Source organism: Leishmania braziliensis, chromosome 15 (assembly GCF_000002845.2).
Source record: "Leishmania braziliensis MHOM/BR/75/M2904 complete genome, chromosome 15".
Taxonomy (NCBI): domain Eukaryota; phylum Euglenozoa; class Kinetoplastea; order Trypanosomatida; family Trypanosomatidae; genus Leishmania; species Leishmania braziliensis.
Genome location: NC_009307.2, coordinates 508,949 through 521,775, shown reverse-complemented (window position 1 = coordinate 521,775; position 12,827 = coordinate 508,949). Strand labels below are relative to the sequence as shown.

General features: G+C 59.7%; 3 protein-coding genes across 3 annotated transcripts; all 3 read left to right on the top strand.

Moving 5' to 3' along the window:
• Positions 1-2: 2 nt before the first annotated feature.
• On the top strand, positions 3-182 carry LBRM_15_1280 (putative actin-like protein; the record flags this gene model as incomplete). The annotated part of the gene is made up of 1 exon (XM_001563525.1): positions 3-182. A coding segment is annotated over one exon (180 nt), but the record flags the coding sequence as incomplete, so codon positions are not given.
• A 3,035-nt stretch (positions 183-3,217) lies between these two features.
• Positions 3,218-7,684, top strand: LBRM_15_1270 (conserved hypothetical protein; the record flags this gene model as incomplete). The annotated part of the gene is made up of 1 exon (XM_001563524.1): positions 3,218-7,684. One exon carries the CDS (start codon positions 3,218-3,220, stop codon positions 7,682-7,684), a length of 4,467 nt encoding a protein of 1,488 aa, XP_001563574.1.
• Positions 7,685-8,653: 969 nt separating this feature from the next.
• MGT1 (MGT1 magnesium transporter) lies at positions 8,654-11,128 on the top strand (the record flags this gene model as incomplete). Its single annotated transcript, XM_001563523.1, has 1 exon — positions 8,654-11,128. One exon carries the CDS (start codon positions 8,654-8,656, stop codon positions 11,126-11,128), a length of 2,475 nt encoding a protein of 824 aa, XP_001563573.1.
• Between the last annotated feature and the right edge of the window lie 1,699 nt (positions 11,129-12,827).

Sequence of the window (12,827 nt, the reverse complement as noted above, 5' to 3'; positions counted from 1 at the left end):
CCGGCACCAGCGATATCCACAGCGCCGGTAGCGCGCGTGTGTACGCGGATGTGGAGCGTCGTGACGCCGCCTTTGTTGGTGGCTCGATTTGGGCATCGCTGCCGGCGGCGCAGGCGTTGTGGGTGACAAAGGCGGACTACAACGAGGTGGGGCCCATGGCGGTGGTGCGCGGCTGCCTTTAGACTTTTTATCGAAGAGTGGGACACACACACACACACACAGAGACAGACACCGTGAGAGGACCCGCCTTCGCCCGTGTGCTGTGTGTGTGGGGGGGAGGAGGGGTTACTACTCCTTTCCTTGTTGGTCCTTTCTGCCCCCTCCCCTCCCCCCAGTCGATGTATGAAAGAAGGCGGGGGAGAGAGTCGCGGCGAGTGGCCAACCGTAGTCCAGCAGCTCGCCTCTGCGCTGTCCTGCTGCCTATTCGTGCCTGTGAGGCGCCAGAGGAGCAGTGACATCATTCCGCGCTGCCTCCCTTTCCTCGCACCACAGCTGAATTCTCATGTACAGGTTGTACCTCTCCTTGGTGACCTCTTCACGCTGCCGCTTCCCCACCACCAGTAAAGCAGCTTGCTCACTCTCTATCGTGTGTGACACGACTGCGCAACGCGGTGGCGGTGGGGATGTATGCAAATTCGCCAGTGGAGGCTCTTAGGGACGCTCAGCAATGTCGTCATGACTGCCACCAACAACCTCAGCAGAAATAATAAAAAGAAGATCGCACGCGTCTACACGAGAAGGACACTCCGAGAGGCAACAGTAAAGCTGGTCCTCTCCCCTGGTGTGTGGATTCATGTGCTCTCTTATGTCAAGCTGCTCAAGGACTCCCCCCTCCAGTCCTCCCATGCGCTAAGGTGAACGCGTGGAAACTCCCTGCTGCTATCATCACATAGGTACAGAGAGGCGGAACAACTGGATGAGACTGTGGCCATGAGCGCCACAGAGATGCTGTTGCTGAACAGCACATTCCAACTGTCCACTTTTCAGCTTCCTCCCTCTCCCGCTCCCCACCTCTCACTGCTATGATATCTGCCGCATTCCTCTCATCCTTCCTCGCCCCTGTCTCCACACACACTCTCTCTCTGGCTGCGTGTCTGCTCTGTCGCCGGCTGTTGCGGCCCTGCAGGGCCCTGTCACAGCAGCAGCAGCAGCCAACAAGTAGCAGCAAAAAAACGTCAAGGACAAAATCGTCAGTCATTCTTCACACACCCATCAGGAATAGAAAAAAAGCTCACCGACCTAAGGCAGCACGTCTCTCTCACGCAACACTCGCTCGCTCTCGCAGCCCTTCCTCTCCTGCATCAACGTTACACGCGCAGAGACGGGCGAACACGCACACAGGAGAGAGACGAAGAACAGCCAAAAAGCGCCCCTCACCTCACCCCCCCCCTCCTCCCCATCTATAGTCACCCACCCCAATCCCCTCTCCTTTCGGTCTCGGGGGCACACAGGCATTACGCACCCACCCTTTTCTCATTTTTATTTGCTTCATTTTCTTTGCACTTGTTTAGCGTTCTCTTCCCCTATCATTGAGACCCCCCTCCTCCTCCTCCACGATCCACATCACCTCTGAATCAGCAGCGCATCAGTGCGCCGCCGCCCCCCTCTCCCTCCCTACGCACAGACACCTGCACACGCACGCGTCTCTCCTCTCTCTCTTTTATCGCTTCAGGAAAATTTCTAGAAAAGACTTCGGGTACATTTTCTCTTTTACTTTGTGTTTCCTCTTGTGCGTGTGTGTGTGTGTGCGTGCGTGCGTGCGTGTGCTCCGCTTCCCTCCCCGCGTGCCTGGGCGTGCGTCGTCCCCCAATCGCTTCATTTGCTTCGCATATCTGTGCCGCGTCGTTGCGACTCGCATACATTATCATCCGTCTCACCACTATTACCCCCCCCTCTCTCTCTCTCTCTCTGCTTCCCCTCTCTTCGTTCGCTCTTGCTCTCTCTCTATACGTATTCGCTGTTCGCTTCGTCTCTCTTAAGCCGTTGCTAACGACTTTCGCCTTTGCCCCCGTGTGCTGTTGCTGTTGCTTCTACTTTCAAGTCTTCAGTTCGCATTTCTTTTACGTCTCTTCCCTTCCTCTTAACCTCCCGCTGCCATCTCTCTCTCTCTCTCCCGTGCATCTGCGTGACCGAGTAGGCGTGAGTGCGTGGCTCAGCACTTGCATCGATATCCGAGTAAAGGAGCGGGCGTGTGCCACTCGGTATGTATATATTCCTGTGTATTTGTCCTCCGTCCCTTTAACTCGCTCTATCACTGCCGTCACTGCCACTCTGCGTAGGTGGCTTATCGTTGCTTCGACTTGCGCTGCTTCTCTTGCTCCATCATCAGCATCTCTTTTACCCAGCACTACTGGTCGGCTCTGTGCTTCGTCCTCTGCGTCTCGCTTCTCCTCTCGCTCTGCGAACACCCGTGCGTGTGCACTTCCACTCGCGTGGAGGACGACGACGACAACCCCCAGAAAAGTTGACGCAGAAGGCGAACAGACGCACGCTAGATCGAGGGAGAGAGCGCGAGCAAGAGTGGGTGAGAGGTGGTTGTAGTCATTTCTATACCATTAGCTTACACCTCTCCATCCCTTTCGCTTTCTGCGCGACAGGCTTTTCCCGGCTCGAGTGGTAGCTGTCGCTCCAGAGCACCCGCGCACACGCAGACACAAGGAGGTCCAGAGGCCTGCGCGCAATCGGCCACCACTCCCGCTTGCGCGCTTTCGCTTGTTTATTTTATTGGTTTGTTCGCCTCCGCCTCTCTTTCACCCCGCGTCTTAGCAGTGCTGCCTTTTGCCTTCGACGAAAGGAGAGGTACGAGTCGCGCATTGACTTTGTAATACCGCTGAGCTCACACGTCCACCCACGTGCACATCTCTGTGTGTGGTGGCGCGTTTGCGTGTAGGTCTCTTCCTCCTCCCCACCTCTTCGTCTCGCGGCTCCCCCTCTCCCTGTGCGTGTGTTTGAACCCAGACGCGGTGGTGTCTGTTGCTGCTCGCCTCCTCGATTTATTTGTTCGCCCCCGCCTTTTGCCGTTGCTCTGCGCTCGTGTAGGTCCTCGGTGCTGCACCCTCCCCCATCCCTCCGCACCGCCTGACCCTTCACCCCTCGCCTACCACTCCCCCGCCGCCACTACAGGAGACACAGCCTCGATCTCTCTCTCTCTCTCTGCAGCCCATCGTCACGCACTGCCTACCGAGGAGCAATACACACACATACACACGAGCAAACCATGGAGCACTCAGGTCATGGGGTGTGGACGCCAGCACGGCGGTGTAGTTCGGTGCCGAGAAATCGGGAGGAACCACGCAGCAACCCGAGTTCCTTCTACGCCTTCCCGTCCACCCTGCGCGACATCTTGTTCGGCCCTCGACAGCGTCTCACCAAGTATGCCGACGGCATGCAGGCCTTGCCGTATTCCAGTCCAGCGCACACTACAGAGGAAGCGGTAGTCGCCGCTGCCAAGTCTCCCGCTGAGACACAGAAAGAGGTGGCAACCACATCACCCACCGAGACAGCCAAGCCGCGTTCTCCGGAAGCAGCCGAGGGCCAGGCAGTGGAGGAAGAGGCTGTAGCGGCTGCACCGATCGTGCAGGAAGCTGCCAACGAACCTCGTGACGAGAACTCTGCTGCTGATGCTGGGGTTGCTGCTTCCGCTAAGAATGAGAGCGCGGCGACAGAGCCGATAGGGACAATCGCATCGGAAGACACCACACCACCCGCTCCAACGGACGAACCAGGGAAGTTGGCAGAGACAGAGACGCCAGCAGCGGACGCCGCTGCAGCAGGCAAGGCTGAAAGAATGGCAGAGGACAAGGAAGGAGCTAGAACGGACACGTCGCTCGACTGCATTGCCGATGAGGGATCACCGAGCAGCTCCATAGTCGTCACCGCCGCTCAGGCAGAGAAGGATGCCGCTATTATGAATGCTGCTGCCGCTGCTGAGGTAGAAAACAGCACCTGCAGGAATGACGCGGAGACAGTGATGGAGACAGTTACAGTAAAGCCAGAGGAGACCCGTGAAGTCGCTGAAGAAACTCAGAGGCCGGCCGATGCCGCCGAGAGGACGGATGCAGAGGCGCAGGAGGCCGTCGCAGTGCCGCCAGACTACGACAGGGATGAGGTGACTACGGGGTCGATGGAGACGAGCGCTGCCGAGGATACGGTGCCGGAGGACGAGCCGCCGACGGAGCTGCCGCAGCTCCGCGCCACTTGTGAGATGGTGGCCTTTGATGCGGCGCAGATCGCCGCATGGATGGCGGAGTACCGCCATGAGACAGTGCACGTCCCGCCCGGGGTGCAGCGCTTTGTGCAGGAGGTCAGCGAGCGAGCGGCCAGGCTCACGTCACTGCGGATAGGCGGCACAAACCCAACGCCAAGTGCCATGGGGACTGCCACGAAGAAGGGGAAGAAGAGTAACGTGAGCGTCAGCTCCCACGATACCCCGAAGGGGGGGACGAGCACGCTGGCAGACCTGTCCGGCAGGGACGGTGGCGGGTTTGGCTCCTCCGCTGCCTTGCGCACCGGCGCCGGCGTCGTGGCGAAGAAGTCGAATGCGCTGGAGTCGCTCGGTGATGTGTGGGAGGGTCGCCAGGAGGCGCCGATTTCGCTCGCGCAGAGTTCGCTGCGCCGCCGCGGCCTGTTCGGCGAGGTGGAGCAGAAGAAAATTCACCACATGGTGGTGGCGGTGCTCAACAAGGTGACCACCGACCCCGTCAAGTTTCGCGAGGTCAAAAATGAACTGCTGCGTCTGCCCATCCCCGAGTCGAACGCGGAGCAGCTGACAAAAATTGTGGACGCCTTCTTCAACAAAGCGGTGCGGGAGCAGCACTTCAGTCACAGCTACGCTGATCTCATCGTGGCGCTCTGCAAAGTGCCGCAAGGACAGCACATCGTCGGTGACAAAACACAGAGCCTCGAGTACCGTCTGCGCATGGCACTGCTAAAGCGCTGCCAGGCTGAGTTCGTGCAGAGCGTCCGAGCTGAAGAAGCGGATGCACTCAGTTCGACGACGAGTGTAGTGGACGACGCGTCTTTCACGCTGACGTCCGCCATCGAAAGCACTCAGTCGTTTGGCAGCGAGACGGAGAAGGAGCGTCGCGACCGTATGTGTGGCAACGTCCGATTTGTGTGCGAGCTGTTCCTGCGCGATATTGTCGCCGCCTCCGTCATCTCCGTCATCTTCCGCATCTGCTGCCTCGGTTCTGAGTTTGGTGAGTTTCTAGTGCCGCCGTCGTACACGCCAACAGAGTCGCAGGTGGACGAAATCATCACTGTCGTGAACACTGTCAAGGAGCGCTACTTTGTGCAGTCGGGAGAGGGACGCCGGATGCTGCCGCAGCTACTGAGCCAGCTGGACTACTGGGTGAAGCACTACACCATTAGTCGCTGCCGCTTCGTGCTCATGTCAACTGTCGATGACCTGCGTGCCATGCTGCCCAACGAGCCGGCCTCGCCGATGATGAGCGCTACACCGAGCGTGACAACTTTCATCACGCCTCACCTGACACACAACCTACCGGTGCAGTCGCCGCCGTCTTGCGACGTCGCTGAGCAAGGTGTGATCTCCGTAGTCTCCGCCGCTCCCCCAACGGTTGCAGCGGCGTCGCCAGTAATCGCCGCTGCCGATGCGAGCGGGCAGCTGTCAATGAACTCCACAATGGTTGGCGGGCAGCCTCTACCAGCGCCACGCAGCAAACAGGTTGGCAGCGTGAGTCTGAGTGACTCGGCGGGCTCGATCAACGGCATGCCGCCCGCCGAGTCACCTGTTACCGGCCCCATCGCACGCCCCACCCTCACACTAACATCGCGGTCAACCCTGCAACATGTGCGCCCCGATGCCATCGCGAAGTTGATGGCGGCCTTCTCCAGTGGCCAGTACAGCGCGGACGAGGTGGCCGTGCAGCTCTTCAGCACGTACGGCAACGTGCTGCCGGCCCTCGGTGCGTGGATGGACCGCTGCCTCTCTGTTGTTAAAGAAGAGAAGACACGCAAGCAGACCGGTGCCGTCCTTGTTGCCTGCGTAGCGCAGCTAACGGCGCACACGAACGCGAGCAGCGAGGAGGTGGTGGAGACGGTGGCGGTGTGTCGTGAGCAGCTGCACGAGGCCGCCATGGAGGCCCTGCAGCGTGCCATCGAGGGTAAGCTCTATGAGGAGCTCCGCATCTTCCAGTTCTGGGCGCAGCTTGTCCTGTCTGACCACGCGCGCGTCGTCTACGATGAGGAGCTGCTGAACGAAGGCCTCGAGCTGCTCGTGTACACCGCGCCACTGGCCGTACGCAACTACCTCGTCGAAGTAGGCAAGTACATGACACACGTGCTCGTCGCCCCGGAGAAGCTTCCGTGGCGAGCGTCGACAGAGACGCAAAGTTTTGTGCGGTACCGCCCGCTGCTTGTGTTGCACAGTTTAGTACTCTCCGGGGGGCCCAGCGAGGCGCAAGCGCTGCTCGATAACGTCTCCAGCTTCAGCGACGTGCGACAGCATTCGCTGGAGTTGCGGCTCTACCACGCCTTCCGCACCGGCTCGCCGTCCCGTGAGGTCATCTTCGAGCAGCTGCGCACGTCACCGCGGACGACGAGTCGCGACTCGACGCTTGCGGCGGAGGTGCTTAGCGCGCTTCTCATCGCGGAGTTGTGTTCCAGCGGTGATGCGCTCGTGGAGGACAACATGGACCTCCTTCAAATCACCGTGGATGGCGTCACACGCGCGGAGCGCGAGATCGCCATTGTGACCGAGGTCTACGAGATTCTTCGCTACACGCCTCGCCCCATGACGATGTCGGCCGCAGCCCGAGTACTGCGCAAGTTTGTTTGTATGCACATCGTGTCCGACGAGACAATGGAGCGAGCGGAGCACTTTTATGAGACTGAGCGCGACGGTACCAACAACAAACCAACCCAGGAGAGCAACCGCACGCTTGCCGCGCCGCCGAGCGCCGACTACCCGCGTATTATGGATCGCCTCAGCACCGATGACGTCGTGCCCAGCGGCAGCTTTTCTCTGCTCTCCGTGAGCGGCGCAGGGCCTGCGAATAACAACGACAACAGCAACGGCAATGGTAACGGCGGCAGCGCAAGCAGAAGAGCAGGGTCGGTGGATGGGTTGCAGAGCTCCACCTCCAGCAACTTCGGTGATTTCCGCCCTCCCAGCAGCCTCCCACCGCGCCACGAGGCGGACAACGAGCACACCAGCGACCGCCACTCGCAGCGGCAGCTGTCGCCACGGCGGAGCAGCCAGAGCAACAGCTCCTTTCAGGCGACACGCAGCGGTGAGGACAACAGCAAGCGGTTGTACCGAAACTCCTACAAGAATCGTCGGCGCAGTCAAGGAGAAGGCGGAAGTGAGCGGCACTCCAGGGCAGGCAGTAGCAAGGATGCATCACCACAGCAACAACTCTTGGGGTCGTTGTTGCCGTCATCCAACTACGCTGGTAGTCACGACGGCAGCCGCCACAGCCTCGGCGGTGGTGGTCGATATGACCGTCAGCCCGGCGTGCGAGCTTCCGGGCGAGGCAGCGGTCACTTCGAGCGTAGCCGTGGCAGTGGTGCAAGCCGTGGTCGTGGTGGTGGCCGCAGCCACGGTGCCGCACCTCATCGGGGAGGTGGTGGCATATTGCGCGAGGACTCGCGTCAAGTCAGTAGGAATAGCGATGGCCGCTACACCCCTCACCCCTCTGGTGGCGGCAGTAAAGACGAGTAATGCTCCGGATGTGCGTGGATGTAATGAGGAGTGAGCAGCATACGCTTTGCAAAGCCAACCCCTTGGGACTCTCCTTTCCTCGTTAGAGGGCACAGTGGCTGTTCCCTTCGGCGTCCCCCCTCCCCCCTCCCTCCCCCCTCCCTTGCAGTTGCACTGAGAGCACACACATACAGACGCCAGTCCTCTCACGGCCCGTACGTCTGTAACCCTTCCATAAGAGAGGGAACAAGGTGGTGCCACGGTAGACACACACGCGGTATGTTGACTGACGCCACTGCAGTGCGAGAGGCAGAGAGAGAGAGAAGGGCTCTACTGCGTGCATTCATGTATGTTGTGTGTCAGCTTTCGGCTTGACAAGCACTACCAAAGGGCGTCTTCACAGAAGTCAGTGAGCGGGGCTAGAAATCACGTGTATGCCTGTGTGTGAGTCGCGCAGTGACGGGGGGGGGGGGGGACTGTTGTACCCTTCTCTCTCTCTCTCTCTCTGCCTCTCGTTGGGGGCGAGAGGCAACACGCGCAAGCCGGTCCGAAGCTTTACGACGGGGCGTAGCTCCATATTTGCGTGCGCGCCTTCACGCACACTCTCACAGTGCCACCCTGCCTTGACGTGCACTCGTCTACGCATTCGCGACCATCTTTCACTCTTCCTCCTGAACGGCATTCGCCGAATGCACAGCACACACGCGCACACACACACACACACACACACACAGAGCGAGAGACACAGACACCCGTGTAACACGCCCACTGTAACCGGAGCTCCGCGCTTTAGAGGACCAGACCGTGACGGTTTCCTTTGTGCTTCCTTTTGCCTACTACTCACCACCGCTGCCCGGAGGCCTGCGCGTCTCTCATTATCAGGGAAAGCCTGAGAGCCCCGCCACACTGCGCGTACATACCGCTGCCTCGGCTGCTCCTCACGAGAAGAGAGAGGATCACTGTCACTTAGCACACCCAGCGCGCGGCCTCATGTCATCAAACGCCTCAGACACCGTGGCGCCAGCGTCGTTACCTGCAGAGGGCGTCACTATGACGCCGTCAGATCAGCCGGTCCACCCTGGCACCCCCAACCTCCACACCCCACACTCTGCCCAACGCCCCAGCACGTCGAGCGAGCTGGGCTCCAACCGCGTCCCACCACTGCCATGTGCGCAGGACTCGGCAACAGTCGCGATGCCGATCTCCTCCACTGAGGTTCGCTTGAGCAGTTCACATTCCTACACGCTGCGGCCACTCGAGATTGTGGAGTCGATTAAAGTCTTGCACGAGTTGCACCAGAACGGCGGGCTCACAAAGGAGGAGTTTGCGCAGGCAAAGCAGCAGATTTTGGACTCGGGATCGTCTTCGGCGTCCACATTCAAGAGCAAGCCGAAACGGTCGCGCGAGTGGCGACCGCGTGGGCGCCGCCACCGCCGACGCGGTCGCAACTCGCGCTCGCTTTCCACGTCTACTGGCACGCACCCGTCCCAAGATTCTCGCACATGCATCTCCTCTGGCGCTGGCACCAAGAGTACGAGCCATCGGCCTAGCCGTTCCTCCTCGTCGTCCTCGTCGTCGAGCGATCGCTTCATCGTTGTACCGCGCTCCACCGTGTGGCGCACCCTCAACGACGCCATCGAGGAGGGCTTACTCGTCCATCACTCAACAGAGGGCCACGCTGTGCGCAGTGAATGCAACAGTGCGTCGCCGCTGGTGTACTCCTCGTTGCTGAGCAGCAGCGGTGGCACTGACGTCGGACGTGGCGGCAGTGAGAAAGAGAAACAGGGAGAGTCCTGCGCTGGCGCACACAGGCGAAACGGCTACCAGGAAATTCCCTCTGAAGATCCTCTCCCAAGCAACGTAGGAAGTGGAGCAGCGGTGCCGACGCCAGCACTAGCCGCCGCATCAGGCACCAAAGACGGCGTCTTCGTGTCCCTCGGCAGCGGTTCTGTCGGCTCCGCGACCGCAGCGACAGGCAGCAGCGTCGCCCGCCACATCGCTTCCGACGGCCGCGACAAGGCCAAGTACGGCGCCTTCTTGAGCCGGGACGATGGCGCTCGCGTCGTTGGTCCTACACCGGACATGCGCACGGCACTCCGTAGGGAGGATGTCGTGCGCATTCACTACTTCAATAGCCGCGGCGGCTCCGGCAATCATTTCAGCAACGTCGAGCTGCAGACCTCCCAGCTCCGTGACCCAATCTTCGTTCACAAAGGACAGTCCCAGGTCATTCCAGCCAAGCTGCGTGCCTCCGTCTCCAGACCCGGCCACGATGAGCCGACCATGGTGGCGATGCCGGCCCAAGACTCTCAGATCTTCCAGTTGGCCGAGATGACGCTAGAGGAACGGCGCGCCTGGGAGATGACGACGACGCGCTCTTCTTCCACATCCCGCAGAGCCAGGTCCTCGTACTTTGAGCAGAGCTTCAACTGGTATTGGGTGGACGTGACGGGCAGAGACCCCAGTCGGCAACGGTACAACGCGACGCTGCGCTACCTAACGGACCGCTTCAAGCTGTGCGAGTCGTTCCTGGTTGAGCGAGAGCACACGCTGGTGTTGCCGCAGGTTTGCGAGTCGCCCATCTACCCTGGCCAGTACCTGCTCAACCTACGCGTGGCAACCGACAAGATCTCCATCTCTGACGACAGCGTGATGGAGCTGACGAATCGATGGATTATTGTGGTTGACCTGAAACAGCACGTCGTCATCACGCTGCACCGCGTCGACACGCATGGCATGGCGAACCTACGCGCACAGTGGAAGAGGGTCATCGAGAACAATAATGTATCCTTCCAGGAGTTTCTCCTGAAGATCATCGACGACGCGATCTACACGTATCAACTCAGCCTCGACGTGCACACGGCACTGCTTGAAAAGTGCGAAGCGAAGCTGTTCGTGGAGAAGCAGTCCGTGTCGACACCGGCGGTGTCGGACCACTACATCGACAAGCGAATTCTGCGCCACTTCGCTGGAAGCTCGCGGTCGCCGTTTCTTCACCGGCTGCTGGACGAGAAGGACCACTCACCGATGACCAAAGGGGAGATGAACAGTTTCCTGCACCACTTGCACCGTCGCACGAGCGTGCAGCACCGGATGCTGAACGTCACCCAGATAGTGCTGGCCAAGGCATTCACAAAGTTGCGGCTGTGCTCGCGGGAGATGGCAGAGCAGATGTGCTCGTCGTGCATCGAGATCAGCGACCGCGCGATGGAGGTGCGGGACGACGCCAAGACGCTGCTGAACCTGCACATCTCTCTGCAGAGCTTCCGCACAACTGAGTTGATGGCCGTGCTGACGCGCGTGACGATGCTCTTTACGCCGGTGACATTCCTGGCTGGCGTGTATGGGATGAACTTTCAAAAGCGCTTCCCGGAGCTGACGTGGGAGTACGGCTACCCATTTTTCTGGCTCATGTGCATCATATTGGTCATCATCATGCACACGTTCTTTGTGCGCGAGCACTGAGGTATGCGGCGGCGAGAGATGAGAAGATGCGCAACAGGTGAGAAGGCAACTCCTCTTCCCTTCTTCTCTCTTCCGTGGACAGCCGCAGTGTCTGTGCCGATGCAGGAGTCCGTGTGGGGGCAGGGTTGCACCGGGGTGTCTAGAGGGGCGCCTCTTTCCCTACCGCTTTCATTTGTTTGTCTGTGAGGGTGGGTGTGGGTGTGGGTGTGGGTGTGAGTGTCGCGTCCCACGATGTCTATGATTAGGTTTAGGTGCTGGGGTGATCTTGGATGGAAAAGGGGGTGAGGTGGAATGGGGAAGAAGGGAAGAAAGAGAATGAAGCAGAGGTTGCTCACCTGGAGCGCCATAACCTGGTGTACGTGTCGCTGCTGTTGGTGCTGCCAGCGTTTGTTGCCACGGTGGCTCTTGTTCTTATCTTCTTATTCTCTGTATGCGACTCTCCACCCTACTCGCCTCCCCCCCCACTCATCCATCCTCTCGTGCTTCTGCTCGCTGTCCAGCACCCCTGATGACGGGTCCCACCTCAGTGTGTGGCATCCAGGCTCCCGTACCCACACTCTGTGTGGGGAAGCCAAGCAACCCCCCTCTCTATCCCTCTGCCAATGCCGAACCATTTCTCGTGATGGCAGGGTCAAGCACCTACGACGTGGGCGAAGTCCGAGCAATTTTACCGCTACTGGTGTCGGTAGTCAGGTCCTGGACAGCGCGGCCTGCGACGGCGAACACGCTTGTGCCACCCGTATGTTGGGCGAAGCTTCAAGGTGACTCGAGCGCACCTCACCCGGCCCTCGCTGCCCACTGGGGTGGGGAGCCTGAGTGCCACCTCGGGGGATGCCCCGGGTGGCGACCGGCATGATGGGGACGGCTGTGAGGCGCCGTGCAAAGTGGGGAATGGGTGGAGTTTGGGGCAGGGGTCGTGCTCAGGTGACGGTGAGTCGGCGCATTGCTGTAACGCGTGTGTGTCTACGGCTGCTCCGCACCAGGCGGTGGGGCCTGGGGTGAGGGCAGAGTGGGGACTTGACCTTGCGCGTGTGTGTGTGTGTGTGGCCCAGCGAGTGGGCGCGTGCTGAAGAAAAGAGAAAGCCCGTCTCGATCGCCCCTTTGAGAATCGCCACCCCTTCTTTCTCATGGGGGTCCCGATACACGTCTTTGCTGCCCAGTGCCAAACCGCACGCGTTGTTGGGTCTGGTGTCCGACTGTATCGATTAAGTTATCTTCAAATAAAATGATCAAGGCGGGCACACACACACACTCTCTCTCTCTCATCTTTAGCGCCGGGGTTCGAATGTACTTGCAACCGCCGAAGGAGAAAACAGAGACGGTGCAGAGTATGATCCACCCCGATTGCGGAGTGCTTCTTCCACAAGGAGATTTCTTCCCCAAACCTACCCTTTAATTCTGAGGGACCATCCACTACCCAAGACAGAGCTCCCCTAAAATAAAAATTGTATCTGTGAGAAAGAGCAAAAGAGTCGAGATGGACGCCCCCACACGCTGTGTCCCCACCACTCTTTCCGAACCATGAGGACTGAGAAGAGTACAGGAGTAAAAGGTCACGGAAGAACCTGCACCCCATCATGACTTCAGCTCAAGGCACACTCACATTACTATATCTCCTGGCATCCTTCGACCCTCACCATCATCACGGCCTCACACATCAACACTACCCAGATGACGCAACCATCCGCCTGATAAACCC